Raw genomic sequence first — 27,435 nt, 5'->3', positions numbered from 1 at the left:
ATGCGATTGGAACATCATGAGTCATGCGGGTTTCTCCACTGCCCAGCCGAGATCCGAGACCTAGTGTTTGACTTGCTTTCGACCGCTGAACTCAGGGCATTAGGCCTCGTCAATAAAGATTTATGCGCACTTGTTGAGCCATACGTCTATTCAAAGATCGACTGGACCTGGCGAGAAAATCACGCTCCTCCCCCAATTACACCACTGTTACGAACCATTATCAGCAAACCTCAATTAGCTGCTCGCATCACCAGTTTCCGATTTCAAAGCAATCCAGCCTGCTGCTGGGAGTGGAATAAGTTTGCAGCTCAAAAGATCTCTATTCCTGTAGCTGAACTCCACGAATTCATTGCCTTTGTCCAGAGGACAGGGGTCCCTTACAGGGACCTTTGGACAGAGCAATTAAGCAATGGTGATCCAGATGCTCTACTAGCTCTATTTTTAGCACATTTATCAAACCTGAGATATCTGTCCCTTGACTATATCTTCTGCCGGCAGAGTAGAATAATCCAAATGCTTCTCCAATCGGCCATCTGCAACCCTGGAATGTATAAATTGCCCGACTTTCAGCATCTCCGAGCTGTTTCTTTCCATCCCTACGACGATTCGGGCGCTCCGTACACGGCGCTAAGGTCTCGAGGTCAAAGTCCACTGAGCCAATCACTCGTCCTACCGTCATTCTACCTGCCGAAAATCCAGCGCATCTCAGCTGCAGTTGAGAACACAGATACTTTCGCATGGCCTACAGACTGTTTACCTGACCCATCCAAACTCACCTCGATCTATCTCGCCGACATACGGGAAGCAAACCTCGGCTCTCTGCTGTCCGTCACCCGCAACCTCCGATCGCTTCGTTGGACCTGGTATTACGATGCTGGTGTCCATGACGCTATTGTTATCCCCATCGTCAACCTGGATGGGATCGCGGCCGCATTATCCCATGTTCGAGATACTCTCACTGATTTGACTATCTTTGCCGAGGCTCCCCTAGGAGGTGGTGATCAATTCTACCCAGCCGTGAAGATGGAGGGCTCTTTGCGTACGATGGTCGAGTTTGACAAGCTCAAGAGACTTCAAATCCCGCTGGCATTCCTGGTAGGGTTTGCGCAAGACACCACGAAGCGGTTGCACGATGTCCTCCCGCGGAACATCGAATACCTTTCCCTCACAGACGAATTAGGCCTTCAGAATAACGATGGATTTTTTGAAACCTGGCCGATGTATGAATGGCAGGACTTTGCTCTTCTGATCTTATTGCGGACGTGGCTGAAGGATTGGAGGACTTACACACCCCACCTTCGAAGCGTTTCGTTGGTTTATGACGAATTGGATACTTACCAAGGCGAGTGACCTCCCGAGTTAAGGCACCAGCTCACGGACCTAGGCACCCAAGCGGGAGTACAGCTCGACTTGGTCGAGTGGAGACGGGCTTGGTAGATCAGTACACATACTCTGTTACTCACAAGCTACTTCCCTACTTTCCATGATTCAATCGATTTAGATGAGACCCACAAATGATTTTTACAATACCCACCTGTTGCCGTCGTGGCTTATATCAGGAGAGTAGTGTAATTGAACTTGGCTCTTCTCTTCAATCTCGCCAGCGATCTCGCTTAGGTTGAATGGTTCGAAAGCCTTTTCTTCATCTAGAACATTACAGCCATACTTTTCGACAAGGAAGCTGCAGCCACTTCGTTACTTTCCGGAATACGTAGACTTAGTGTTGACATGATATAGATGTTAATCTTCATGATATGGCGATTCTGCTCATGATAACCTGTTGAATCGAAGGTATAGTATGTTGAATGGAGATTTGTTGTTCAGGAGTAAAGCGTGTTAAGTTCTATCTTATGCGGGTTGGCTGGTTTTAGGTTAAAGCTGTCGATCATGCGATAAAGCTCTTGAGGATAGGAAACCTTGGGGAACTGGAACCTACAATCTGGCACGAGTAGTTGGCCGCAGGTAGCTGTTTCCTTCAATCGACCTTATTCAGGTGAGTAGTAGGTAGTAAGAAAGGACACCCCTAGTCGCTCAAATCGGGAGAGTCGGGAGAATCCCACCGCGGCCTAGCGCCCCTCATACAAACAGCCGCCTCGGTGCATGGATCCGGGGCCACCGCCACCTCAAGGTGGCAGATTTCATTTATCTGGCTCATCTCGACCGGCCCCTGGAGTTTTCGGACCTGCTCCCGCATCCACCGCGCTTTAGCCAGCCACTTCTTGTCGACCTGCTCCGCCGGCAAGGTCACCAGCTGCATCCCCCACAAGCCCTGCGTCATCAACGCCTCGCGCCACAACCGGGTGCGCCAATCCTCCTCATAGGCATCCAGCTCAATCTCCCCGTCCCTCTCATCCCCGGAGACCATCTTCATGGCCCCGGCCCACATGCGCCTCCACCGCCGGCACTCAAGGATATGGTGCAACACATGCTGGTCCATGGGCAAGTCTCTCGGATCGATCGGCGGCGCATAGGGGCCCCGAGCCCGCGACGGCGGCTCGAATCCCGGGTATCCCCCGTAGCACATCCAGTCCGGCACGCAGTACTTGATGTACTCCAGGCGGGTCGCGATGCTATGCACAGGCGTCGCGGGCGGTGCGCCCTCCGCCGCCAGAAACGCCTCCATGTCGCACCCGAACAGCTCCCCGTAGATGATGATCTGGAAGGTGGAGCGGTCGGTCTCGGTGCAGAGGGTGTTGGGCTCGCTCACGCCGCCGTGCCAGAAATCCTCCGTGGTGATATACTGCTGGCCGGCCATCTGGTCGATGCGGTCGCAGAGCGGGTTCACGATGGCGAAGCGCGCCCGGTGCAGCCGCCGGATGCCGGCCAGCGTGTGCCCCGCGTGCGCCAGGCAGAACTCGTACAGCCCGTCGATGCCGCCCTGGACGGCTTCGTGGAGCAGGGCGGTGCGCGTCGCGTCGCCGACGGCCCACTCGCTCGCTTGCCGGGCGGTGGCGGCGACCAGGAAGTACGGGTGCGGCGGGAAGAAGGTCGGGGCCGACGCGGCGGCCAGGCGAAGAATGGTCGCCGGGGAGGCGGTTGCGAAGGTGTCGCGCAGGAGGCGGCAGCTGGAGGAGGCGATGGTTATGGTCTCGATCTTGTCGAGGAAGGCGGGGAGGAGGCCGAGGATTTCGTTGGGGAGGGAGTAGATGGTGGTAGACATCGTGATGGGAAACAAAAGATGCTGGGGAGAGTTTGTAGCGTAACAAATGAGCCAGCAACGTTGCTGGCATTTATATCAGTAGGGTCGAGTAGTTTTTTCCCATGAAGTCCTTATCACCACCAGTTTAGAGTAGTACATTGATAATCCTACAATGCCGAATCGTTCTGATACAATGCAAGCTCTCACGAGAGACATTCCTTGGATCTATTGTTGCGGGGTTTTTTTTTTCTCCAAGGTTTAAAACTCCTCTGATGCTCCTAACAGCAATGACACATGCCAATCATCTTGATGACGCCTCCGAGAGGTGGAAGAGACTCGATTCTGACTATCTCGGGCTAACTGCGAGGAACTAGCTTAGGCAGCCGAGGTGGGCGGTGAGCGAGCAGCCTGGGAGACCCTTCTAAGCAATAGACTTATCATAGATTCAACGCAATGCTTAAAACCTTGCTGGTGAAACTCATTACTCCAAATCTCTTGTGCGGACAAAGTGATCTCGACTTTGGGAGTTCTAGATGTTAACAACAACACCAAACTAGAATTTTTACGCTGTGACCTAGAAGCCTGTGCAAATGTGTGAGATTACGAGGGAAGTATGAATTGCGCTTGCTATCCGAGGCTATTTCTGGGACAAAAACTAGCTAGATGTAGACGGTGAGCGGCCTAGACAATGATGCCTCGGAGTCTGTTTTAGTATATTTATTATCTAATGTTGTATCTTCTGTATATGTTTATCTCAGGATTTGGAATTGTATCGCAAGATGCATATAACAATGGTCTTGCCGCCGGAGGGATGTAAACAAAGGAAAAAGTAGACAATGAGCATTGTCTGTTTCAACTACTTACCCACAAGCCACCGTGAAAGACCTGAGGCAAAGAGGGGAAACAGACCACTTCACTCGAGGTATTACCTGCGTACTTTTCAACTCCCTCTTCTGAATAAAGGAGTACTCTCAACAACCTCTTGTTCCTTGATATTTTTGTTAATACTAACGGTCCTATTTAAGCTACGCCCCCGCCCGCGATCTTCCAGGTGTTGCACCTTCAACGAACATCGCTTAACTTCAACCCTTGATAATCGTTTCCTAATCCTGCCTCAAAACAACCTTCAGCGTGTACAACCCAGAAAGTCCACATGGCTACCACCATGTCTGATATTGGGACCTACTACAACATTATCGTGTTCAGCCTCTCGACGGGCTATGTACTCATCACCGGGTTGGGGTACGTGTGTTACTTCAGAATGCGGGCCCTGGAGGACCGGGTGGGCGAGCTGCACGACGGCGAGTGGAAGCTGCACGCTCGTCTACGAGAGTACAGAGAGTCCATCGCGCATGACGAGGAGCGGCTGCAGGAGCTCGAGGAGCAGGTGGAGGTATTAAAGCAACGGCTGGCCGAGATGAAGGCGACCGAGTGCCCGATCCGGGTGGCCGAGGTTGATGAACAAATGTTGCTGGACATCCACTCAGAAATGGAGGAACGGAGCGACTGAGAAATGGCTCCAAGGATTCTACCCTGCCCTATCTATCGCCCGGATGCGCTTAGTGCCTTGGTCGGTTCGGACTGCCTGGCAGGCCCCGCAATCGGCAGCTTGCAGCGAGCTGTGCTCCAACATCCACGCTCTTATCTAGTTATAAGTACGTGTTAACGTATTTTGAATTCTCTTCGATAACTTCTTCATAAGAATTTTGATGAAGCCTGATGATAGTGCATGCACTTTTTGTTCGTTTCACGACAATAATCTAATGTTCTACTTTTTCCACGGTTTTAGGCCTTACAAACTCAAGCCATGCACCAGGACCCGGATATCGACGCAGCTACCGGTGCTCTTTCACTTTACCATCAAATGCATTCCAACATTGTATGATAGACTCATATCCATCCTGCTACGAGCTTATGTCTAGCTTCCTATTCCCCGCACAATTGCTATCGAGCAGTGAGATTAAGATACCACCGATACTCGTCCCAGGATAGTCTACCATCTATGCATAAACTCGTAGGAGATATTCATAATTCTTCAGTCCGCATAGAAGAGGCAGGAGTCTCTCGACTGTCAAAGCCAGGCAAATTACCATCTTGACCAAGATATCATTTGGCGTCACCTTATCCTTATCGCCTCAGGCAGAATGATCACATGCACTATTGTCTTTTCAACATACATGTATAAGCCTCACGGAATCCCTGGCATCTCCCACATGAGCATTCATTCACTGGTTTTGGACTAAGAGTATTTCTTCTTGGTCAAATCTTTCCCGTTTGTTATGTCCTAGCAAAGACAGAATGGATCCTTGATCAACAATGAAGCACAGTTGTCCATACATGTAGCCGGCATATTCAAAAGAAAAGTTGATATTTATTCCGAAAGCCTGAGAACAAGACAAAGATGACCAGAATTCATCATTGTATACCCTATGGAAAAGCTCTATAACTGCTTCAACCTTGCTGTATGGCTTTATCCAATAATCTCCATCAATGTAGTCTTCAAAATTATCATAAGATCATCAATCCAGAAGCAAGTGTGGCAGCCGCATCTATAAAAGGGGCGCAAACCAGCCATGTTCAAGTCCACATCCATCCCCCATCTACGACTCGACCGACCTGACACCACAGACAAACAACCCACCCAACCACCCTACGAGCTGTTTGACAGGCCGGTTCAGAATGCCAATCTCGATGGACGTAGCCAATGCCGGGGTTGCCCTCGAGGAGAGCCTCGAGAATCTCCTCGAGGCCTACTCGAAGGTAACCTCGCAGTACATGGAGGCCGACAAAGCCCAAGGCGTGTCCGCCCTCCAGGAGCAGATTCAGGAGACCGTGAAACTATTGCGATTCGGGTCCCGGCACCTCCTCGGACTCTCTGCTGAGCTGGACACACTGCTTCCGCGCCGTGAGGATCCGTCTCCCCCCGAAGCGGATGCTCGGCCTGCCCGCCAGGAGAATCTGTCTCCCTCTCCCCCCGAGGCGGGTTCTCGGCCTTTCCGCCGGGAAAGTCCGTCCCCCATCGAGGCGGATGCTCGACCTTCCCGCCGGCTGAATCTGTCTCCCGATCAGTGCGAGGAACTGTCAAGGTTGGTCCGTGAGCTGGATCGTCTGTTTGCCTGCGAGGATGCGGAGGACGAGGCCGCCGAGGCGGCCGAGACCGCGGCGGCGGCGAGGGCGGCAATTCCGCCCCTCCGGCCCCATGCGGAGCGGGCATCTTCCGCGCCACGCAGGCTTCGCAAACCTGACCACCGCCGTCAGGCACGCCTCGAAAGGGCGTACGCCCTTCTCAGCCACCACTACGCGGAGGATGAATTCTGGCCTCGCGGGTATGTGCGGTGATGCCGCCCTTTTTGGGGGGGCTGTTACTTACACTACTAGTACCTTATTGCCATCATATGGCATGATGAACTAGATTTACACCAATCAAAAAAGAATAAAAAAACGGTTTGTTCGTATATCAGTTTATCCTTTTTCCGTAAGATTAGTTTTCTTGTAACGTTCTAGTTCCAGATGGAGGAAGGGCTTAGCAACATACTAGTGCCCATATGTTGTTAGACATTATGGACTGCACATGTCATTCATCAAAGCCCTATCATGATGCTTAGAATTATAGTCAAAATCTGTACTGAGGGTACATAGTATTCGGCTTCTGGCCCTGGTTATAATAGTCGAAGTGCTCCTGTAAGTTCCACCCATTCCTTTCTACCCCCTATCCCCATCATAAGTATAGGAAGACTCTAAAGAGTATCAGGAGTATTGCAGTGTATATACTGCCATTCATTTGACTTGGTTTTGAGTCAAACTGGCCGAGATAGGACTTTGCATCGGTCTTTGGCAAGAACGGATCTTTGTATAATCATCGGAGTATACCCGAAGATCAGCCTAGAAGACCCTTTCGGGCCCTCGTGTGTCAAAAGTAACCCAGTAGACCGTCGAAGCAATAAAGGACGAGACCGGAATACATGCTTAGCAACAAAGACGCTCGAATGGCCTAGTCCTTGTTACCCAGCTTGAGCATCATAGAACCTAATGCTCGTAGTCACCGTTTCTCAAATGTAACCCGTTGAGCTCGACTATTTATAAAGCCAACACGCAGCGCAGCTCGAAACCTCTATCCCCAACCCGAGTTCGACCCACCCATCCCATTACCAGAAGATCGGTCGCCGTTGCACCCGCCCAAATGCCCAAAATGGAAAACCCAGCCCTCAACCTGGCCAACCAAGACCTCGAGCGGGCCTTCTGGAATCTGCGCCGCCTCCATCTGGAATTGTTGCGCGAGACCAAGCCGTGCAGCCCGGAGGCGCGCGAGTTCCGGAAGGAGGTGCAGCAGACCAAGGCCCTGTTCGAGAGGGGGGTGCAGCAGACCGACTCGGTGGTGAGGGCGTTGAGCCCCGCGCCGGAGATGCCTGCCGCCGATCGGCGGAACAAGTCTGCCGAGAGGCGTCGTGTCCCCGAGCGGAAGAAGCCCGTCGATGGGAGGCGTCATTCTTCGTCCCCCGAGCCGGACAGCCCGGCCGGCGTCATACCCCCGCGCCGCGGGAGCCTTCGAGGCTCTGACAAGCGTCGTGTTCGGTTCATCCTCTAACCGTTTTACATTCATTAGGGGCTTGTTATCGTTGCTCTCGTTTATTGGTGTTTTAGTATGACTCTGATGAGTGGAGAATTTTATAATCAAAAAGTGATACAAAACATAATCTTTTGTGCACAGTATTGTAACGCAACGCGATCATCGAGAGTAGATCTGGCTAAAGCACTAGAAACTCATTCTAGGTGTCCAAGAAGAGTCGCCATGATGGGTAATAGGCTGTTCAATCGTACTATGGAATTCATAAATCAATGATCAAGTCTAGTATTCCAAGTTCTGTACAAAAGTTGACGGCGGTCTGGTGGCCTTGCCTTAGGCTGCCAGCTCACCGCGCACCTCGGCGGCCTTGCTAGTTCTCGCACATAGCCTGACCTAGTCAGGATCCAAGCATCTTCCACCTCTTTTGAAGCGTCATCAAAAGTAAATGATGGGATTTCGATTCGCAGTCACCACCGTCCTCCTCACACTTCACATGCGATCAATGAAGTTCTCCTAAAACATACATAGCGAATGTACTTTGCTTTGTTTCGTTCATTATAGCATCGAATAGTTTTCAGCCAAGTGTGAGCAGTCTTAGCCAGGCTTTGTCTCAGGAACAATCACGTACTGCAAACTCAGCCTGAAATCCTCCACGAAAAGAATCCACCAATGGAATGTTCCAGTACGTGACAAAGCCTTACGGCCCAAGCTTCTTTGTAGATAACTTGCCTCTCGGGCTCTGTCAGGTCTATAAAAGCAAGGTCCACGACAACCGATTCCACCAACCAACCCCATTGGTTAACCATCAACAACAACCGACCAACCCTCTCAAGCTATACCACAAGCACAACCGCTCCAAAATCACCCAAGATGTCGGATTTACGGATCCTTTACGTTGCCCTTCTCGCCAGCACCCGAGAGGCAATGGACGACATCCTAGAGATGGGGAAGGAGATAGAAGCCGGGCCCACGCAACGCAGGCAGTTCTATGTCGAGTACGAGCGAAGGCTTAGGATGGCGCTGTCGTTGTTGCCCAAAGTCGAGAACCCAGATGCTTCCCTCCAGCAGCTGGAAGAGGAAATCCAGCAGCCAAGCGACGAGTCTGCGCTGCCGCAGGACATTATGCTCACCACGCGGCGAGTGCTGCGGGTGATCAAGGCTCGCTATGAGGCATTCCTGCAGGATAGCCTGCTCTCTGATGACGCCTTCCCGCTGATTGCTGAGTTGATTAAGGGGCTGGATGATCGTGCCGGTGGTGCCGGTGATGATGATGATGATAATGATGGTGAGCAGGCGGTGAAAGGCGAGGAAGGAGATTGTAAAGTGAAAGCGGAGAATGGTGAGGAGCAGTAGTAGCCCCCTGCCCTATGCTGTTTCACTGGAACCCCCCACTGTTTCCTCTTGCCGGGCTCCGAGGCTCTGGTTACCACCGTCCACGGTCTTCTCATGCGATATGATTGTTTTCGCTTGAGAATTGAGCCTGTAGCGCATTTGCTTTAAACAACAACATTTTATCAACAAATAAATTCGAATTCAATGGTACACAATATTGTAAAGCAACTATCCAAGTATCAAAATGTTCAAGATGGCAAAGCGCGTGTTTGTGTTTCCGCTCTCTTTTCTCTCCTTTTCTCTGGAAAAGCGGTTTAAGAATGTTCGCATCGATCAACCCAGCCAATCAACTGTATGCACTATAGGACTTTCAAATCAATAATCGAATATAGCATCCAGAATCCCTGCACATCCCGATGCTGCGAATTTGTGCTGTGCTGACTAGCCAAGAACTCTCACACCGAGTGCAACCGAGGAACTCGTTCAGTATCGCCATTGACTACTGTAGTCTGGCATTGAGTAGTTTCCGGCCAGGCTCGGGTGGTCCTACAGAGGCTTTGTCTCAACGTTACCAGGGACAATCACATACTGCAAACTCAGCCTGCAGTCTCCATGAGAAAGTCCACCAATGCATTGTTTTAGTACATAACAAAGCCTTATAACCCAGGCTTGCGATCCTTTGTAAGTGACTCGCCTGGACTTCGAAGAGATCTATAAAAGCAAGGTCCACGACAACCCACTCCATCAACCCAACCCAACCCATTACCTACCTAACCATCAACAACAACCCGACCCACCCTCTCGACCCAACCTACACAATGGCAAGCACTACCACTCCCACAGCACCCAAAACGTCAGACCCGGAGGAGGGCTACGCGGACCTCCTCGCCACAGCCCGCGAGTGGGTGGACAGCGTCCTCTTCATGGAGCAGGTACAAGAGGAGATCGAGGCCGGGTTCGCGCTGCGCACGGAGCTTCGTAGCCAGAATGAGCGAGCGTTTCTCTCGCTGCTGGCGGCGTTGCCGGACCGCGCCCAGCCGAATGCCGCTACCCTCCAGCGGCTGGAAGAAACCAACCAGCAGATGAGCAACGCGACGGGGTCGCTGCGCGAGAAATTGAGAGCCTCGCGGCGGCAGATGCCGATGAACAAGGCTCAAATCGTGGTGTGGCTGTGGGTGCACCTGCGCCCGGCGGATGCGAGGGCGCTGGTTGCGAAGCTGAACGGAGGGCTGGATCATGATGCCAGCGGTGGTGGTGCTGATGGTGAGCGGGCGGTGAAAGACGAGGAAGGGGATGGCAACGTGAAACGGGAAGCGGAGTAGGGCGAGGGGGCAGTAGCCTCTGCCTTATGCGGCCTCAGTTGAACCTCCACTACCTCTTTTTGTCAGGCTCTGGTTACCGCCGTCTTCTCATGCGATATTGCTAGAAGACCGCCTGCCGCCAACTTTCTTTTAATAATGACAATGACGTTTTATCAACAACCCAATTCGAATTCGATGATGCACGAAGTAAAAAACTCAATTCCAACTATTGTCCAGTTGCTAGACTATAGAGCTACCCAGAAGTTCTACCCCCCTCTTTCACTTTAGAACTTCTCCTTGTGGCGCGCCACAAACTCCTTCCACGACGTAGGCTTGTCACTCTCGTCCAGCAGCTCGCGAGAAGGAGCAAGCGACTCCCCAGCATAATACCCGGGATCCTCCAGCAACAAAATATTCTCCAGCATCTCCTGCGCGATCGGCGCCGGCAAGAACGACTTGAACACCTCCTCCGGGATCCGCGCGGTCTGGACCTTGTACCCAGTGACCTCATGGAACTCATCCACAATCCGCTGGGGCGAGTAGTAATCGTCCGCCGCCAGGATGCGTTGACCCACCGAGGACGGGAAGTGCTTGATCGCCGCCTTCACGAATTTGCCTATCCCATCGCCGTTAGCCCTCATACTTACCCACATGCACACTAAGAGTCATTCGTACCTGTATCCGCAGCGGGATCAAACAACGGCACCTGCGCTTTGGCCATGTCCACCGGCCAGCGGAGGGTATACACATCATCCTGCTTGCTCAGCATCTGGAAGAAGTTGTTCATGTACAAGCCCGCCAGCACGAACGAGGCCGGCACGCCGCTGGCGCGGATGTACTGCTCGATCTCGGCCTTGCCGTCGAAGTGGCTGACGTGGGCCAGGCGCCCGTGGCTGATCTGCGTGACGTCGCGCAGCGAGGAGAAGATGAGGTGCTGCACGCCGGCCTGCTGGCTCGCGTCCGCCACCGCCTTGCCCTGCGCCACCTCGGTCGCCCGGCTCATCGTCTCCCAGAAGTTGGTCACCAGGAACACGGTGTGGGCGCCGGTGACGGCGGGGAGAGCCGCCTCCGTGGAGGACATATCGCCCTTTTGGGGGAAGGTTAGTGGTTGATGGTGCTGAAGTGTAAGGGGAAGGTGGTCTTACGGTGACAAGCTCAACGCCCTGGGCGGCTAGGGCCTGTGCGGCTGGCTTGCTGGGGTCGCGGGTGACGGCCCGGATCTTCCACTGCTTAGACAGGGCGGGGTCGCCGAGAATAGACTTGATGACCGAGCCACCTTGATTGCCTGTGGCTCCGAAGACGGTGAGGATTTGAGACATGGCGAGGTTTTGTGGGAAAATGTGAGGAGAGAGATTTGTTGATAGATAGGTTGAAAGTTACTATGGTAGCAGCGAGAAACTGTTGCTTGTGCTGTTTGCTTCTCTTGTCAAGCTGATCAAGACCGACCATTTATACTCTTTGGAACGTCCTCGGGCACATTCAAGGTTCCTTGGCACTGGCTCCCCTCGCGGGGTATCGCCTGAGTCAGCTCGTACTCTCGGGGGTCCGAGATCATGTAATCGCTCGTATCGCCGTCAGCCCGTATGGAGTGGCTGCAAGCACCTTTCCTTAATAATCACGGCGCCGCGGATTTGAGATCAAGGCCGAGGGACTTAGTCAGATACGCACTGACTCAACACGTCATGACTGATGCTTACATACAGATACAAGAAGAACCCTCAAATTGAACCCCCTTGCTCCCCCCCCCCAACACACACATAATCACCTACCTACACCTAGAAACCTCCAGAAACAAACTATCAAAAAAATGACCACCAAACTCACCAAACCCATCGCCATCATCGCCGGCGCCGGACCCGGCACCGGCGCCTCCATCGCCCGCCGCTTCGCCCAGACCTACCCGGTCGTCCTCCTCGCGCGCCGGCAATCCAGCCTCGACCCGCTGGTGCAGGGCATCACCGAGTCCGGGGGCACCGCGCTCGGCATCCCCGCGGACGTGACCCAACCCGACGCGATGGAGGCGACGATGCAGCAGATCGCGGGCCAATTCGGCGCCGACGTCCCCGTGGCCGCGGCCATCTTTAACGTCGCCAGCAAATTCTCCCGCGCGCCGTTCCTCGACTCCGGCGCCGAGTTCCTCGACAGCCTAGAGGCGACCGCCCGCGGCGCGTCGAATTTCTCCAAGGCGGTGCTGCCGTTCCTGCTGCGCGCGGCCGCGGAAACGCCCCAGGCGCGGTTGCCGCCGACACTGATTTTTACGGGTATGACTTTCTACGTAATTCCGCGGTCGCGATGCGGGAATTGGGGGGATTTGCGCGGTGCATTTGCGAGGAGGAGGGAGATGAGTCAGCACGCTAATGAGGGACAGGTGCAACGGCCTCCTTGAAGGGAGGGTCCGGGCTGGGCTCCTTCGCCATGAGCAAGTTCGCCGTGCGCGCGCTGGCCCAGTCGCTGGCGCGCGAGTTCGGGCCCCGCGGGGTCCATGTGGCGCATGCGATCATCGACGGGATCATCGCGACGGAGCAGACCAAGGAGTATATGAAGGATAAGCCGGATGCGAAGATTCATCCTGATTGGGTGAGTGCATTGCTGTGGCATTCGTCCCAGTTGAGCTACTACCCACCTGGTAGGTAGAAGTGATTTGAATGCTGATTGGGACTAGATCGCGGAGTCGTATTGGTTCCTGCACAGCCAGCCTCGGTCTTCGTTTACGCATGAGCTGGATCTTCGGCCTTATTGTGAGACGTGGTGATGGGATTCTTGGGGATGGTTTCAGTTCTGGAGTTGTACGACTATTTGCCGGTGAAAAGCAAGAAGCACAGAACGTGCTCTTTTCCAGACCGATGGCTTCGTATTATCCTGAGATTGCCCTCAGCGCTTACTTGTAATGATAGTAGTCTATGGAACAGCCTTGTATTTGTTATATCTACCTCAAGGATATAATCCATAGATGTCTCATGTTCGCGTATAAGTGAAATAAGCTGTCTGAGGCTTTGCGTAACTTTCGTGCCACAGATCGACATGAGGTGATAGTCTACTGCTGCTGCCAGGGTCGCTCCCAGCAAGAAGACTCACAAGAGTTTAGCCACGGCCGGCCTCGCTTACCAGCGATACGATATACCCTAACTACACCCAGTACACTTCCAAGCCCATAAAACTATAGATTAATCATAATACCACCCCACGATATCTAAACCCGATCAATCCCCACCTCCCCATCGTCAACCCACCCGACAAACCAAACCTAAATCTTCTCCCCCTTAAGCCCGCCCGCAACCTCCCTCACCACCTCAACATCCCCGCCACTAACCCCCTGCTGAACCGCCACCTCATCAAACTCATCCCAATAATCCCGGGGCTCCAACCACCCCTTCTGCCCACGGTCCACGCCCCGCGGCCACCACAGCGCACACAGCGCCGCAAACACCGCAAACGCCACCAACAACCCGACCGGGTACGCCACGAAGTAGAACCGCTCGATGCCCAGCGGCGCCCGCACACCCATCTGCGACAGGAACCCGTAGAAATTCGGCGCCACCGCGATGAGATACGCCCCGAAGCCGCGCGGGTTGATCCCGTACAGATAGTAATAGATGCCCGCCGGGTCGGCCGTGTACAGCGCGGGGACGTGCAGGTGGCCCCGCCGGATGAGGTAATAGTCACAAATCAAGATTCCGGCGATCGCGGACAGGAAGATCTGGTAGGAGGAGAGGAAGGTGATGAAGATGGAGGCCGTGGCGAGGAGGTACCAGGGGCAGATGGCGAAGGAGAGGACTTTGGGGGGGGAATGTTAGTTTTGGTGGGGGCTCTGGGTTTGAGTCTGAAAGAGAGGTGGGAGGGGAGGGGGGCTTACTGGCGCAGATGAAGAAGCCGCGTTTTACGGTGATGTAGCGGGGCCAGAGGGCGGCGATGTCGTTGCCGGCTCTGTGAGGGGGTTAGTGGGTGTGAATGGGGAACAAATACAAAGGCAAGGGGCCGCATACGGGATTGAGTTCTCGAAGATGGCGGAGAAGACGGTCGAATAGATGAAGGCTAGCGAGATGAAGGCGCAGGCGGCACGGTTGCCGTGTGTGTAGCGGTCGCCGTCCATGAGTTTGTCCAGGAAGGTGAGGGGGTTCCAGATGAGCTGCAACAGTCAGAATCAATACAGGTGGAACCCCACCTGGCACGGGGAAGCACCCACCTCGCCGAATATGCTCTCGCTCGACCCTGCAATCACATTACCGATGACGGCCACCAGCAGTCCCGAGACCGGGAAGCTGATGATCTGCCCCAGAATCACATCGCTGGGTTTGCGCGCGTACCGCTGCAGATCCGCTGCGTTTGAGATAAAAGTCCCGCAGCTGGCCAGCCCCAGCCACAGGAACTTGCAAATCAGCCAGCTCTTTTCCTGTCCGTGCACGGACGAGGACGCCCGAAGTGCCGCCGGCGATCCACCCGCCAGGGAGACGACCCATGCCAGCATCGCTAAGGCGCCAGCATAATATACGACCACTTTGATGTAGACCAGCATCTTCATTTTCGGGACCGGCACAACCAGGAAGGCGCAGTTGATCAGCCTTTTCATGTTAGTGAATCATTCGTTCATCGATATGAGAACTTACCAATACACCACAAAGCAGATCATCTGCGCAGACGTCAGAGCCGACTTCGGCCCCATTTTGTCGGGAATATGAGCGATCGAGGGGAAGATCGCATGGAGAAAGACACTACGTGCATCAGCAAGCATCGTGCAAGCACAAGCCCGACACACTCACTAGAGACACTGCGCACCCTGCGTCATATTCACCCCGTTCCACACAATGGACATGACCGCCCGATTAAAGGTCGGCCACAGTGCGCCCCAAACCCCAAAACTCGAGCGACAGAGCACCGGATACGGAATGCGATACATGGCCCCAGCGCGGCCGTTGATCGCCATGAGGCATCCCGCCATGAACTGCCCGCCGAAGCTGCACGCGATACTCTCCCACATGGTCAACCCCATGGTCATGCCCGTGGAAGCCGCGTAGAGGTTGCTGACGTTGGCCACCGCCGAGAACCAGAACATCACGTAGGTGAACTGCGTCCATGTGCGATCTTTGGCGCGGGTGGGTCGGATGGAGTCATTGTCGAGGGTCTCCACGATCCGCTCGTTTCCATCCTGATCGACGCTTTTCACCAAAAGGCGCCGGTGCAGGGTCGCGAGAACCGACATCTTGTTTCTGTGCTGGTGGTTCTCACCCTTGCGACCGCGAGAGGGGTTAAATAACCAGGAGCCACTCTCGGGGCAGGGGTTGGACAGGGATGGCAATACGACCGTAGATAAGAGACGGGGGTGGCACCCTGCTGCTGAGTGCAACGGTGATAAGTGGCACACGCGACCGACCTGAATCGACCAACTATTCCGGCTTATCTGCTAGTACAGACGTAATCAGCTTATCAGCCGCCAAGATCGGATGGCGTCCTTGGACGACCGAGAATCAGCGATAATTAATCTCGCAGCCGTGCGGAGTGGTGGCTTGGCGGGGCGGGGTTCCCCGCGCCAGTCCTCGAACCGGATAAATACAGAACGTACCACCAGCACATGCATGCAGACCTCAGCGTGGCAAACTGAGTTACCATACAGCACATAAAGCTCACTTACCAAGCCGAGGCTGATCCGAGCTTAATTAACTTTAGTCTCACAATGGCGACCGAAAGTGAATACACCCATGTCGAGCTGCTGACCTTGAATGGGCCAGAGTACCGCCGCGTGTCGACGGCGGCTCCCCGCCTCCCCACCGAGGATGAGATCCCCGTGATCGACCTCAGCCCTATCGACGGTGACGCACAGGAACGCGAGCAGCTCGCTGCCAAAGTGCGCACTGCTGCCGAAAACACCGGGTTCTTCTACATCAAAAACCACGGCATTCCCAAAGAGCTGATCCAGGAGGCCCTCGCCCAGGCACAAGCATTCTTCCAGCAGTCGGAGGAAGACAAACTGAAAGTCGCCTCCGCCAAAATGAAACTGATGGACGGGTTTCATGGCGTCGGAAGCACGCAGATCAACAAGACCGAATCAAGAGGTAAGCTCAACGCTTCCCCCGTGATCACCAACCAGCTGATTCTGGAACTTAACACTAATTCCCCCCAGACCGCAAGGAGACCTTCTCCCTCCGCTACAACCCCCACCGCGACCCACAAGCCCACCCCGCAACCCTACCCGCCGACGACGATCAGGACCGCGCCCTCTGGGCAGGCACCGCCCACCTCCCGGGCTTCCGCGAAACCACGACCGCCTTCTACCAAGCCCGACTCACCCTCGCCCGCAAGATGATCCGCATCTTCGCGCTGGCCCTCCACCTCCCGGACGACTACTTCGACAGTCTGGTAACCCACCCCGGCGCAGACGGTCTGTACGTGCATTACCCGGGCCGTCCCGAAACCACCACCACCGACGATGCAACCCTCGAGGTCGGAATCGGCTCGCACACCGACATCCAATGCGTCACCCTGTTGTGGCAGGACATGTCCGGTGGGCTGCAGGTGCTCTCCGCGCAGGACGAGTGGCTGGACGCGCGACCCATCCCCGGCACCCTGGTCGTCAACATCGGCGACTTCCTGCAGCGCCTGTCCAACAACCGCTTCCGCTCCACCGTGCACCGCGTCTACAACCGACAGGCTACCTCGCGCTACTCCATGCCCTTTTTTCTCGGATTTAACCCGGAGGCCGTGTGTAAGGTTGTGCCCTCGTGCGTCGACGCGGCGCATCCGCCGCTGTACGAGCCGATCTCGTGCGGGCAGGTGAGTTCTCCTGATTCTTTACGTGATGAGGGTGTTGGCTGAGTCATGATGTAGTGGCATCGCGATCGGTTGGCGCTAGCGCAGGGGTTGCTTGGGCGGCCTTGATTTGTGGGTCTGGGGGTGTATTCCAGCGGGGGGGTTGCAAAGACATTACGGAGGCTCAACGTACACTTTCTTGATACGGTAGTGATGACTTGGGTGGTATTTTCCGTCTGTCTTGCGCCTGATAGTATTTTAGTATTAAGGAACTGTAGTTCGTACTATCTCGTAGGCACTAGCTGGGTACTGCATGCCTATCTACTATTAGAGCCATATATTTCAAACTGTCAACAAGCCCTAGCTAGAAGATACTAGTGTCGTGGTGTATGACACACTGGCCCCACTGTATCCCCTCCCATACAGTTCACTTACCCATGAACTAGAGAATTATCGGCGACATCCGAGAGATCGTAGATAAGGGCGATATGAAAGCGCCATCCATGTGGCACGCTCAGGGACACGCCAAGCGCGATTCTTCCGATTGGTCGATAAGCTTGCATCGGCCGGCGAAATACCATGCAGTGGGATCTAGGAACGCTTGTGATGGTCGTGTGCTGGTTTACACTGCAAGGCAGCTGACGATAGTCTACCTAGTACATTAGATAAGTGGCTGTGTAGCTTCCATATTGACTGTTGGAGCGCTCCTGTTCTCCCATCCATGAAAGACACTAACAAACCCCAGCGCAACGGTCGCCTCCTTGATGCGAATAATCCACCTGCCCGCAGTAGCAGTGCTGGCTGATCACACGGTGGCGACAACGGTCCGACCCACCGAGTGGGCGCTCATCGAATGCTACCTGGTCATCATCACCGCCTCCATCCCGTGCACCCGCGCGCTCGTCGTTGCCTCCATTCGGAAGCTGGCCAGCAGCGGATCCCGCTCGCGGTCGGGGCGCACGACGACCGGTGTCGTCGGGCGGAAGCGTACGTTTAAGAGGGCCACGGGTGGCGGTAGTAGCTACTGGGCGGTTCGGGACCGGTCGCGGCACCGACGCGACCACCGAATCGGGGTAAGAGGTCGGGTCTATCCTGCTGGAGATTGGCATCACGAAGCAGGTTGAGTTCTCGATTAGCGATGCAGAGGTGCTTGTCACCCCAGAGAATCGAGCATTGTATTGTTGTCTTCTGGGCTTACTGCGCCGTGTCTCCGGTTATTCCGATGGCCCCGGGAAGGGTTTCATATCTTTTGAGATGCTGTGGAACTACATGTCCTACGATTCTGTATAGTACATCTCTAGTGAGAAAATACAAAGCATCGCGCTGAGACGTTGTTCTCTCCTCTTCCACCGCTCCTACGCTTTGTGCTATCTGTACTGCACTCCTGCTTAGCCACTCGGGTGATGTATGCATTCATATCTGTTGCAACCCGGTGGGATTATGTCTCCGTCGACCAGAAAGAAGTAGATCGAACAATCTGCTTCGTCGGCGGGGTACTTGAAAGTTTTGAAATCAAGGACTGTCTCAAAGTCCGTTTCGAGAGAATACCGCGCGGAAGAAGGGAGTGTGGGGGTATCAGAAGAGACTTGCTTGTAGGCACTGTGCACCGATGCAAAAGAAAGTAGAAGGGTGGTCCCAGTCGTCATCAAGACATAGTAGTAAGTTAGTATGCGAGTGAAATAGAGGCTAATTGTCTCGATTAGGGCTATCCTTCCGGTCGGATTTGCGGTCAGCGGATCCGCCGCGGTAGGCACAGACGTAAGTTACAAGAAGGAGATCATGCGTTGGGAGGATCTAGACTAAATTGCGTTTTAGAAGAGCTTATATTCATATAAGAATCTATTATGGGGAAGTTGAAAGGGGAAACCGATGGTTAGAATTCAGTGTTTGGCCTGGGAAGTATAATTTCATATCCTAGGAAACGGACAAACACCATCTCAACACTGCTCCCCAGGTTGGTAAAAGCCGGGCTATCCTTCGTTCAGTCTGGCGGCATCTTCCCTGGCAGCATTTTCATCTTCGCTGGCGGCAGCATCACGCTTCTCGGCCGCCTCGAGAGCCGCTCGTACCCGGGTAACCGCATCCCACGGCCGGTGCTTGCCCTCGTTCATCGCGATGATACACATCTCGCAGAACATAGGCTCGTTAGGATCGATGATCCGGTTGAACGCGCCCGGCAGGTCCCGCTTGTTGCCGGATGCCGGGAGGCACAGCTCCTTGTTCGGGCGGGCTTTGGCCTGGTCGCACGACAGCCATCCGGCGCGGTAGAGGTGCCAGCAGCCGCCGTGGCAGCGGAGAATCTGGATGCACATGTTGGTTCGACGTGTTGTGTGGGGGTGGGGAGTTCTTCAGACTTCACTATGCTGGTGGCAAGGTTGTTGGTCTGATGATGATTCTGATGATGGTACATAGCTTTAGGGTGGAAGAGGACTTAAATAGCTCCCGGGGTTGACATGCTGGGAACATGGAGTATACAAAGAGATTCTTGGTATAAAGAATTTGAGTTTCGATTTCCCGGTATGTTTTGATCTGGGCAGTTAGCAGTGAATAGTGTGTGGGGATTAATGGAGATTTTCACGGGGATTGCTTCTTTTCGGAATAGTCTATTAGTCTAGCTGACAGGCACCTGCATGTATCCTACATGTTCGCATTTCATGGAAGCTGCAATTGCAGAAGTGGGGAAGATTGAAAAGCGGAGATATATCTGAGGCGCGCAGGTACACAATTTGCGTTGCTAGGATTAAATTTTTGTTTTCCCGATACATGTCAACCAACAATAGGTAGAGTTTAAGACCCCGCTGTAGTTCCAGAAGTAAATATACTGTCATGCAACAACCATAGCTGAAGATTAATGATGCCAGCTTCTGTTGTGTACATAATACCTGGACTGGTGACGAGCTGGGATCACCTCCAAAGGTTTTGGCATCATATATATGTAGTGCAAGCTTATTACTCAATCAAGGCAAGATGGCCGAGCGGTCTAAGGCGCTAGGGTCAGGTATCTGATCACACATACGCTCATACGAGCAGTATTCCTAGTCACGCAAGTGGCGTGGGTTCGAATCCCACTCTTGTCATAACTTTTTGCTTTGTTCCATTATTATCCTGGGTCGTCCTTTTGTACTATCGCACGTACCCGCGTTTCTGATTCTGGTCTCAATGTTGAACTCTTTCGGGAAGTGGTAGCCTAGCCTTATGCCATGCTATCCGTAAGTTACTTGGTATCTGTGTGTTGGTCGCTGCTGAGTCCTTCGGAGCGACCGCAGCAATTGCACGGTCGCATAAAGATGCATCACACAGCTTGATTGGCTAAAGCTCCTCGTGTATCAAACCCTTGCGGAGTAGCTATAGCCAAAATGACTTGTATGCTCTGCTTTCTTAATTAGCTGACATTTTTGTTTAGTATGGTGGTGAATATGTACTGTACATACAAGAACAACATTCACAGGTGTGCCGGCCGACTTATCTTTCTTGTCAGGGATATTTCCTGGCGCGGAAAAGCTATCACGACACCAGTAATTATTGTTCTCCTCGATTATTGGGATTGAACATGTATTGGAGGAAATGGTGTGGTAATACTAACTCTCTTCGAATATGGGAAGTCTCATCTCACTGGCTTTTAACTTGATGTGCAACCATTTGAAGGAAGTCTGAGCAAACCGGATTCCGAAAATATATAGCAGCCTCACAACCAGCGAAACATCAGTCGGACTTTCCTTCAAGCGAAACGCCCACACAATAAAGCCAACTAACTACATGATTCCCCCATAATCTACTCCTAGTCCGATCCCACTGTTTATTTTCAAACATAACGATAAATGTCAGTCTTGCAGCAGTATTCGAGGCCGGCCTCGTGATCATTTTCCAGGGGTCTCGGACAGTTGGTCCCGCACACATGCAGCAAACCTGCAGCTAATAAAGTACAGTAATTGCTACCTAGCCGTCAGCCAAGATCAAGACACATATTACCAGGCTAGCTTTTGCTAACTTGCTCAAATGGCATCAAAGTTGACGTATACAGGGGTGACAGCAAAAAAAGTCCATCCTTCACAATCATATGTGAAGAGGAATGGACAAAAATATTGACCTACGCAGGGCTCGAACCTGCAATCTCTTGATTCGTAGTCAAGCGCCTTACCATTGGGCCAGCAGGCCAGCTGTTGAAAAAGAGGCTGTAGCCTGCATTTATCACGCGCAAGAAACACAGACAAAACAACACATGTGGGCGAGGAGGTCATCCCTGCGCACAGCAATTGGACGATATCAACACCACTCCGACAGCCCCCATTGCTCAATATTCGACACACATGAGGTAGTTTTTAGTGCGCATGCCATAGACCCTGTCAGTATCTTTCAGTACACAGTCAGTTTGGCAGCCCCTGAATCCGAAGGTCTCTCCGCATAGGGAGCAGGGGTAAAGATTTTCGAGCTTTCCGGCGAAGGATCGAGGACACTGTCCCTCGGGCTGTCGACTCAGCAGGAATTGGAACGGATAGTTTGTCGAAAGATTAATAGTCAAGTAATTGATATTGCGTAGACTTACTAAGCGGCAATGACCTAAGTTAATGGCCGTGGCATTTCGCACCGAGCTAGCGCTCTGGTCATTTTATGGAGAACCACCAGAGAGGTTCATCCATCCCTATCGATTTCCCTCATACGATATTTGTACCTGCACTAGTTTTGCGTGATACAATGTACAAACTGGCCATGACTCATGCAACGAGTCAAGACCTCATGTCGCCGATCACTTCCCAAAACGACTCTCGTTGTGCTGCTCCGGAGCCTGGACCTCATGGCCATTGTCACACATTCAGCCTTGAGCCAGGGCGCTCAAGCCAACCCTGTTCAAGCCAGGGTCGCCGTGTCCTCACAGGATCTGACCATTCTCAATCACGGAACCTCTGCCCTGGAAGTCTGAAGAATGATCACCTCAGCATGACACATTCTCCACTCTAAAGCTACGCTGGATTTAGGATCTTCATAGCGCAAATCCTGGAGCCTCGTGCATTCGTGCTGCGGCTCAAGGTGGTCTCGCTGCACCCCACTCTTCTTGCATGATCAACTCACTGCGTGGTTGAAGACAACACGGCTTCAAGGCCCATGGATGATCGCGACCTCTAGCACTTCAGGTTCACCCTCACCCGATGAAGTTGACCCGCTAGGGGAGAACCTGTCTTGTGGTGAGTTGAATCGCAACGAGGGGCAGGCACCTGCGAGTGGAGCGCCCGCCAAGCACGGCCGTCACTAGCACTATCCCAGATAAAGCTTGGGCACAACGAAGCATACGTATGTCTCCAGGCTCAATTGGGCTATTCACTCGGCTGAGCCTCTGATTTGGTTCCTGCAGAGGATTCCCAACATTCCTCAGCAGAATAAGGGCCTGGGAGTGGATACAGCCAGGACTCCGGCGGCCTTAGCCGGGGTATATACTTCCTCTGTGGGTCGGCACACTTCTGCAGGCTCTTGCTGTATGGTTCGAGACAATTGAAGGATCAGTAGTAGACTCCATTCTTCTACCAGGCTATTGTACCTGCCTGACTCTGTTGCTTCAGCTAACTCCGAGCCGTGCTAGAAATCCATAGATAAAAGCGTCGTCCCTCGATTGACGATCGATTCCTTCCCTAGCATCGCAATAACCCTCCATCACCATTCGCACCATGAAGTTCACTCTTGCCTCTACCCTGGCCCTGGCCACTGCAGCCCTGGCCATGCCTGCCGCCGAGGCTGAAGCTAGCCTCGAGAAGCGCAACCCCAGCGGTGCCTTCAGCCTCTATGCCTGGGGCGTCACCAGCTCAGCCATGAAGCTCTTCTACTCCGACGGTAGATCCATTCCGGCCTCAGGCACCGAAGCCCACGCTAATAGTTGAACCCGCAGGTCTCGCCTACGCCGGCGACTCCAGCGCCTGGCCCTACGGCTCCGTTACCACCGATGTCACCTGTATTTCCCCCCTGCTTTCCTGTCCCCCGGTACTATAACTAACCCCCCGCAGTCGAGATCGCCGACACCGAAATCACCACCACTGCCACCACCGACGGCGTCACCCTCGACGCGGACACCCTCTTCTACATTCGCCCGACCGCCGACGAGATCACCGAGGTCGGCTTCACGGGCAACGGCTACGACACCCCCTCCGACGCGGCCACCGACAACTTCCTCTTCTACGGCTCGTGGCTGATGTGGGAGGAGGACTCCGGCGTCCTGACCGATAGCTTCCGGCTCAAGGAGACCAACGTCTCGGGTATCTATCAGTTCTACTTCGATTACTCCAACCTGTACCCTAGCGGATACTCGACGCCCAGTGTTATGGACAAGGCTAGCTGAGTCTGTAAAGTTCTGGAAGTATGAGAGAATGGTGATGATGGTTGGTGCTGTTGTGAGGGGGAGCGATGTGCTTCGCAATCAGCTCTAATATGCAGTATATAGCGAGGGTTTGCCGGTCGCTGATTTGTTAATGAATGATATTTATGCTATCCGCCCTTTCTCATAGCTAGTTCGATGCATCATGGCTAGATTTGTAACCAATCGCCGCCCTGCGATGAGTGTAGTGTGGCAGCAATGTTGTGAGCACCCAGTAGTCCCTTGTACTGGGGCGTCGCTATCCAAGTCTGCAGTACACAGTACATGGACTTCATTCTCCGCACTAGCACATACTATTAGCTTGGACTTATCTGCACTGTAAGCCGAGTCTGGGTCATTGGCATCGTTAAAAGATGTAGAAATCTAACTACCGAGTAGCAGATACCAAATCTCAAATCCTAGATATTGTGAATATAGCCGATACCCAGCTCGTCCCTGGATATAGTCCCAAGCTCGATCCACGGTTTCCTCCCGGCCCACTCGCCCGAACCACAGTGCAGTAAGTGTCGGGAGATGGGACCGCAGAATTCTAGACCCGTCTCCGGGACTTCCTCTTTGGGCATCCCGAGCTTCCTGCAGTGCGGTTCGGTTCCTGGGTGTGTTGTCGATTTTAACTTGCAGAACTCTAGTTCTTGCCCGCTGCTCGATGCTGCTGTACGACTCTGAGCTTAGCAAGGTGCAACAGGACATTGTGAGCTTGATTACCATTAGATTTCTCCAATATCAATTCAAGCAGCGTAGCCAGTCAAAACCCTAAGCCGACCGTTGAACAGAGTACTGTACAAGATACTAGAAAGCCATCCCGGCCGCCCGGCCCCCCCGAAAATCTCTGGTTCCCCCTGCCCTTCGGTAATGGGCTGCTGGGGAATCTCCACCAGCGGGACTCGCGCGCGGTGGGACCCGCCCAACTGATTTTTTTGCTGTAGAGACTGCTAAGTTACAGTAAGTACTAAGAAACTAAATCTGCCCTACCACCAATACAGTTAACTGAACTTGAGTTTTCATGTCGGTTAGGTAAGTACCTAGTAATATTCACAATCATCACAACATTATCACTATGTCCAGTTTAAACAAAATTCGCCACCTTAGGAAACTCCAACTCCATCTATCGTGCCCCCATAACCCCAAAGTAGAAAAAAGGCAGTCGTGAGACACACAAAGTAAAACTTTTACCTAAACTGAGCCCATATTTCCAATAGGAAGGAAAAAAAAAATTTAGATCGCGCAAACGGAATCCACCCGATTCTCGGGCCCGATGCCCCGCCGGCGCACGGAGAATAGCGCCACGAACAGGCCCAAACCGGCCAGGCCGGCGGAGCACCACAGGCCCGTAGCGTACTGATGGGCGAGGTCGTGGCTCTTCTCGATGTCGACGGCCTCGGTGACGGCGGCGGAGATGGCGAGGGCGACGCCGGAGCCGATCTGGAAGGCGGTGTTGAGCATCCCGCCGCACAGGGACTTGACGTTGATGGGCACGGTGGTCAGGATGCAGGTGCTCGTGGTCACGAAGATGAGGGAGACGGCCGTTATGCTGATTAGGGAGGCGGGGAAGACGTTGATCCAACTTTCACTTTTGTGAGCTTTGGGAAGAGGGGGACTGGACTCGACTGGGTCTTTGGGATACATACAAACTTGACTCAGGGCTCGCGGTGATGCTGCTCGGGATCGGCGCCACCACTGTCAGGACCAACCCGGCCAGCAGCGTGTACTTCCCGTTCACGTACTCCAGCGCCTTGCCGGTGCCCATCGAGGCGACGAAGCCGATCGCCCCCATCGGGAGGAAGCGCAACGCCGTCTGGCCCGCAGACAGCTTGTCGACTTCCTGCGCCATGAGGACGATGTAGTAGATCACGTTCTGGTAGCTGCCGTAACAGGCTGTTTTCCGTTAGTGGATTAGAATTGAAGGGAAGGCCTATGAGGACATACTGAAGCCCGCGATCCACAGCCCCGCAAAGTTGGGAATCTTCCACAGCCCGAGCGGCATCAGCGGGTAGGCGATGAACTTCTGCAGCACGGTGAAGGCGACCAGCAGCCCGACCGCGAGGATCAGCAGCACGATGATGAACGGCTGGCTCCAGCCGTAGGTGCCGCCGCTCGACAGGACGAACTGCAGCAGGATCAGCCCCGCTGTCGACATCGACGCGCCCACGAAGTCCATCCGGGGCTTCTCCTTCGGCATGATGTCCCGGGGCAGCACCAGCGCCCCGAGGATGCACAGCGAGCCCGTGATGATCACGATGAAGTAGTAGATGTACCGCCACCCCAGCGATGAAGTCAGAAACCCCCCGAAGATGAGCCCGACGCAGAAGCCCACGGTTCCCGAGGAAGCGTAGATGGCCAGTCCGCGCGTGCGATCCACGCCCGTGAAATAGGCGCTGATGATCCCGATCGCGGACGGGACCGTCATGGCCGCGCCGATGCCCTGCAGGCCTCGGAAGATGGTGAGCGAGATGAAGGACCGGCCAAAGCCGATGGCCAAGGTCCACACGGACAGCCAGAATAGGCCAATGCACAGAATGTTCTTCCGGCCGTATCTGCACAACGAAGGTTAATTTCAAGGGGTGAATTGGGTTGCGACTGGGATGGGAGAGGAGTTACCGATCGGATAGGACCCCGGCAAGAAGCAGGAAGCCGCCAAACGTCAAGGTGTATGCGGAGATCATCCATTGCAGGTTGGTGCTGCTCACGTCAAAGTCCTTCTGGATCGAGGAGAGCGCGACGTTGGCGCTCGTCATGTACACATTGTCGAGGAACTGGGAGCCCGAGGTCACCAGCAGGATCAGCGCGCCTCGCCAGGAGGCCAGCCGACCGATCTCGGGACATTGCCCCAGCGGAGCGAGGCTCTTCTCTTCCGTCGGGGTTGCAAAGCCGGATGAAGTCTCACTGCTGGGCTGGGACGACCCTGGGCTGGAGAATACAGTGAAGTGAGGGCCCTTGGCCGATTCATTGACTGTTACCGGGGCCTCTTGGCCCTTGTTTCGAAAGACACGGTCAAAGATGGCCATGGTGAGTGTGTGTTTTGGGATGAAGAACAAAAGAGAAAGAGAGGGGTCGTCTCCTCTCCTGACAGGCAATAAATATATGCGCTAGCTAGAAAAGACAGACAAATAATAGAAAAAAAATTTCTGATTCTTGAGCAGCTTAAGTAAAAGAGTGGGTATCGCTCGACCGATATGTGTCCCGCCCATACTAGGTAGGGTTTCTCGCCATCCAGACTTGAGCTCAGTCGGCTGCCGCGCGGCCTGGGTATCGGAATTGCAGCAGCAAGATGGATTATCAGCTTGCTAAATTATGTGATCCCCTTCCTGACGGAACGATGATCGTCAAGGGGCTATTTGCATGATCCGTGAGTCGAGATGCATGCAGGTCCGCGCGGTTACTTCATTGGACATGTGCGACCGCACTGGGGTCGGTCACTTATATCAGTAGTAGGGCAAAGGCCCCCAGAGAGAGAGAGTCGGATTTACAGATGTTTGCTGAATTCGGAAGACTATTCATATTCGTCGTACCTTTTTTTTTTTTTTTTTTTTTTTTTTTTTTTTTTCTCTTTCGTCGTGCACTGCTATGAGCCTATTTGCTCCAGATGGCTACTCCGTACATGGTGGCTTCCTTAGTAGCCCTATGGTCGGAAAGTGTCTTATTCACCCTACAAAGCTCCATGCATTCATGCAGGAGTCACAAGGGGAATGGGGCCAGTCTGATTGGCGGCATGAAGCTTGTCCCTGCACCAAGCTACAGCTTGTTTCTATGATCCTCCCGCCCAAAATTCCAGAATGACAGTTATCAAGAAAAAGCGGTTGCTATTTTGACGGATGAGAAAGCTACCATTGCTCATCCAGGACCACTAACCAGGTACCAAATTGCCACGAAACTCAACCGATGGGGAGGAATCAAAGGGCAGCCCTGAGGGACCCGCTGGAATCCGCGGGATCCACGTGCAGTTCCAAGGTTCGGGTGGATCGCTTTTGACGCTGGCCCGTGCTTCTTGCCTTGCCTTCTC

The 27,435-nt window shown here is 53.6% G+C and overlaps 12 protein-coding genes and 2 non-coding genes across 14 annotated transcripts; 9 read left to right on the top strand and 5 right to left on the bottom strand.

The window, feature by feature from the left end:
* Nucleotides 1–675: 675 nt before the first annotated feature.
* Nucleotides 676–3,160, bottom strand: BO86DRAFT_420976 (uncharacterized protein; the record flags this gene model as incomplete). The annotated part of the gene is made up of 3 exons (XM_025675242.1): nt 676–704; nt 1,237–1,296; nt 2,083–3,160. 3 exons carry the CDS (start codon nt 3,158–3,160, stop codon nt 676–678), a joined length of 1,167 nt encoding a protein of 388 aa, XP_025525093.1.
* Nucleotides 3,161–4,304: 1,144 nt separating this feature from the next.
* Nucleotides 4,305–4,649, top strand: BO86DRAFT_402033 (uncharacterized protein; the record flags this gene model as incomplete). The annotated part of the gene is made up of 1 exon (XM_025673815.1): nt 4,305–4,649. One exon carries the CDS (start codon nt 4,305–4,307, stop codon nt 4,647–4,649), a length of 345 nt encoding a protein of 114 aa, XP_025525092.1.
* A 1,169-nt stretch (nt 4,650–5,818) lies between these two features.
* BO86DRAFT_436346 (uncharacterized protein) lies at nt 5,819–6,551 on the top strand (the record flags this gene model as incomplete). The annotated part of the gene is made up of 2 exons (XM_025676009.1): nt 5,819–6,465; nt 6,518–6,551. The coding sequence occupies 2 exons, from the start codon at nt 5,819–5,821 to the stop codon at nt 6,549–6,551; spliced, it is 681 nt and encodes a 226-aa protein (XP_025525091.1).
* A 777-nt stretch (nt 6,552–7,328) lies between these two features.
* On the top strand, nt 7,329–7,724 carry BO86DRAFT_402031 (uncharacterized protein; the record flags this gene model as incomplete). The annotated part of the gene is made up of 1 exon (XM_025673814.1): nt 7,329–7,724. One exon carries the CDS (start codon nt 7,329–7,331, stop codon nt 7,722–7,724), a length of 396 nt encoding a protein of 131 aa, XP_025525090.1.
* Nucleotides 7,725–8,573: 849 nt separating this feature from the next.
* Nucleotides 8,574–9,056, top strand: BO86DRAFT_381475 (uncharacterized protein; the record flags this gene model as incomplete). The annotated part of the gene is made up of 1 exon (XM_025670770.1): nt 8,574–9,056. The coding sequence occupies one exon, from the start codon at nt 8,574–8,576 to the stop codon at nt 9,054–9,056; it is 483 nt and encodes a 160-aa protein (XP_025525089.1).
* A 797-nt stretch (nt 9,057–9,853) lies between these two features.
* Nucleotides 9,854–10,357, top strand: BO86DRAFT_381474 (uncharacterized protein; the record flags this gene model as incomplete). The annotated part of the gene is made up of 1 exon (XM_025670769.1): nt 9,854–10,357. One exon carries the CDS (start codon nt 9,854–9,856, stop codon nt 10,355–10,357), a length of 504 nt encoding a protein of 167 aa, XP_025525088.1.
* Nucleotides 10,358–10,537: 180 nt separating this feature from the next.
* Nucleotides 10,538–11,740, bottom strand: BO86DRAFT_367184 (NmrA/HSCARG family protein). Its single transcript, XM_025670139.1, has 3 exons — nt 11,482–11,740; nt 11,012–11,423; nt 10,538–10,952 (listed from the first exon to the last, which is right to left on the bottom strand). The coding sequence occupies exons 1-3, from the start codon at nt 11,653–11,655 to the stop codon at nt 10,621–10,623; spliced, it is 918 nt and encodes a 305-aa protein (XP_025525087.1). The 5' UTR covers nt 11,656–11,740; the 3' UTR covers nt 10,538–10,620.
* A 403-nt stretch (nt 11,741–12,143) lies between these two features.
* On the top strand, nt 12,144–13,175 carry BO86DRAFT_367183 (NAD(P)-binding protein; the record flags this gene model as incomplete). Its single annotated transcript, XM_025670138.1, has 3 exons — nt 12,144–12,597; nt 12,705–12,913; nt 12,999–13,175. The coding sequence occupies 3 exons, from the start codon at nt 12,144–12,146 to the stop codon at nt 13,086–13,088; spliced, it is 753 nt and encodes a 250-aa protein (XP_025525086.1). The 3' UTR covers nt 13,089–13,175.
* Nucleotides 13,176–13,244: 69 nt separating this feature from the next.
* BO86DRAFT_411771 (nucleobase cation symporter-1 family protein) lies at nt 13,245–15,588 on the bottom strand. The gene is made up of 6 exons (XM_025674604.1): nt 15,094–15,588; nt 14,941–15,045; nt 14,520–14,895; nt 14,320–14,462; nt 14,190–14,260; nt 13,245–14,110 (listed from the first exon to the last, which is right to left on the bottom strand). Exons 1-6 carry the CDS (start codon nt 15,531–15,533, stop codon nt 13,581–13,583), a joined length of 1,665 nt encoding a protein of 554 aa, XP_025525085.1. The 5' UTR covers nt 15,534–15,588; the 3' UTR covers nt 13,245–13,580.
* Nucleotides 15,589–15,928: 340 nt separating this feature from the next.
* Nucleotides 15,929–17,234, top strand: BO86DRAFT_367175 (isopenicillin N synthase family dioxygenase). The gene is made up of 3 exons (XM_025670137.1): nt 15,929–16,383; nt 16,452–17,101; nt 17,156–17,234. The coding sequence occupies exons 1-3, from the start codon at nt 16,005–16,007 to the stop codon at nt 17,204–17,206; spliced, it is 1,080 nt and encodes a 359-aa protein (XP_025525084.1). The 5' UTR covers nt 15,929–16,004; the 3' UTR covers nt 17,207–17,234.
* A 2,804-nt stretch (nt 17,235–20,038) lies between these two features.
* BO86DRAFT_t218 lies at nt 20,039–20,154 on the top strand. The gene has a single exon. It is a non-coding gene; the product is annotated as a tRNA-Leu (tRNA).
* A 1,006-nt stretch (nt 20,155–21,160) lies between these two features.
* Nucleotides 21,161–21,232, bottom strand: BO86DRAFT_t214. The gene has a single exon. It is a non-coding gene; the product is annotated as a tRNA-Arg (tRNA).
* Nucleotides 21,233–22,734: 1,502 nt separating this feature from the next.
* BO86DRAFT_343767 (uncharacterized protein) lies at nt 22,735–23,456 on the top strand (the record flags this gene model as incomplete). Its single annotated transcript, XM_025669161.1, has 3 exons — nt 22,735–22,897; nt 22,953–23,015; nt 23,068–23,456. 3 exons carry the CDS (start codon nt 22,735–22,737, stop codon nt 23,397–23,399), a joined length of 558 nt encoding a protein of 185 aa, XP_025525083.1. The 3' UTR covers nt 23,400–23,456.
* Nucleotides 23,457–24,650: 1,194 nt separating this feature from the next.
* On the bottom strand, nt 24,651–26,440 carry BO86DRAFT_318987 (permease of the major facilitator superfamily; the record flags this gene model as incomplete). Its single annotated transcript, XM_025668229.1, has 4 exons — nt 24,651–24,999; nt 25,064–25,310; nt 25,362–25,969; nt 26,034–26,440. 4 exons carry the CDS (start codon nt 26,438–26,440, stop codon nt 24,651–24,653), a joined length of 1,611 nt encoding a protein of 536 aa, XP_025525082.1.
* Nucleotides 26,441–27,435: the final 995 nt, after the last annotated feature.

Source organism: Aspergillus japonicus (genome assembly GCF_003184785.1).
Source record: "Aspergillus japonicus CBS 114.51 unplaced genomic scaffold BO86scaffold_48, whole genome shotgun sequence".
NCBI classification, from domain to species: domain Eukaryota; kingdom Fungi; phylum Ascomycota; class Eurotiomycetes; order Eurotiales; family Aspergillaceae; genus Aspergillus; species Aspergillus japonicus.
Note: the sequence above shows the minus strand (reverse complement) of the source record. Positions and strands in the feature narration are given on the sequence as shown.

What these genes read in the sequence shown, in the direction of transcription:
- BO86DRAFT_367184 (XM_025670139.1), bottom strand. Translation starts at nt 11,655, where the DNA reads ATGTCTCAAATCCTCACCGTCTTCGGAGCCACAGGCAATCAAGGTGGC. An exon ending in AGGGCGTTGAGCTTGTCACC is followed by an intron (nt 11,424 to 11,481) that starts GTAAGACCACCT and finishes TTCCCCCAAAAG; the next exon opens with GGCGATATGTCCTCCACGGA. An exon ending in TGATCCCGCTGCGGATACAG is followed by an intron (nt 10,953 to 11,011) that starts GTACGAATGACT and finishes GCGATGGGATAG; the next exon opens with GCAAATTCGTGAAGGCGGCG.
- BO86DRAFT_411771 (XM_025674604.1), bottom strand. Translation starts at nt 15,533, where the DNA reads ATGTCGGTTCTCGCGACCCTGCACCGGCGCCTTTTGGTGAAAAGCGTC. An exon ending in ATCTGCTTTGTGGTGTATTG is followed by an intron (nt 14,896 to 14,940) that starts GTAAGTTCTCAT and finishes TAACATGAAAAG; the next exon opens with GCTGATCAACTGCGCCTTCC. An exon ending in ATCTTCGAGAACTCAATCCC is followed by an intron (nt 14,261 to 14,319) that starts GTATGCGGCCCC and finishes ACCCCCTCACAG; the next exon opens with AGCCGGCAACGACATCGCCG.
- BO86DRAFT_367175 (XM_025670137.1), top strand. Translation starts at nt 16,005, where the DNA reads ATGGCGACCGAAAGTGAATACACCCATGTCGAGCTGCTGACCTTGAAT. An exon ending in CAACAAGACCGAATCAAGAG is followed by an intron (nt 16,384 to 16,451) that starts GTAAGCTCAACG and finishes AATTCCCCCCAG; the next exon opens with ACCGCAAGGAGACCTTCTCC. An exon ending in AGCCGATCTCGTGCGGGCAG is followed by an intron (nt 17,102 to 17,155) that starts GTGAGTTCTCCT and finishes GTCATGATGTAG; the next exon opens with TGGCATCGCGATCGGTTGGC.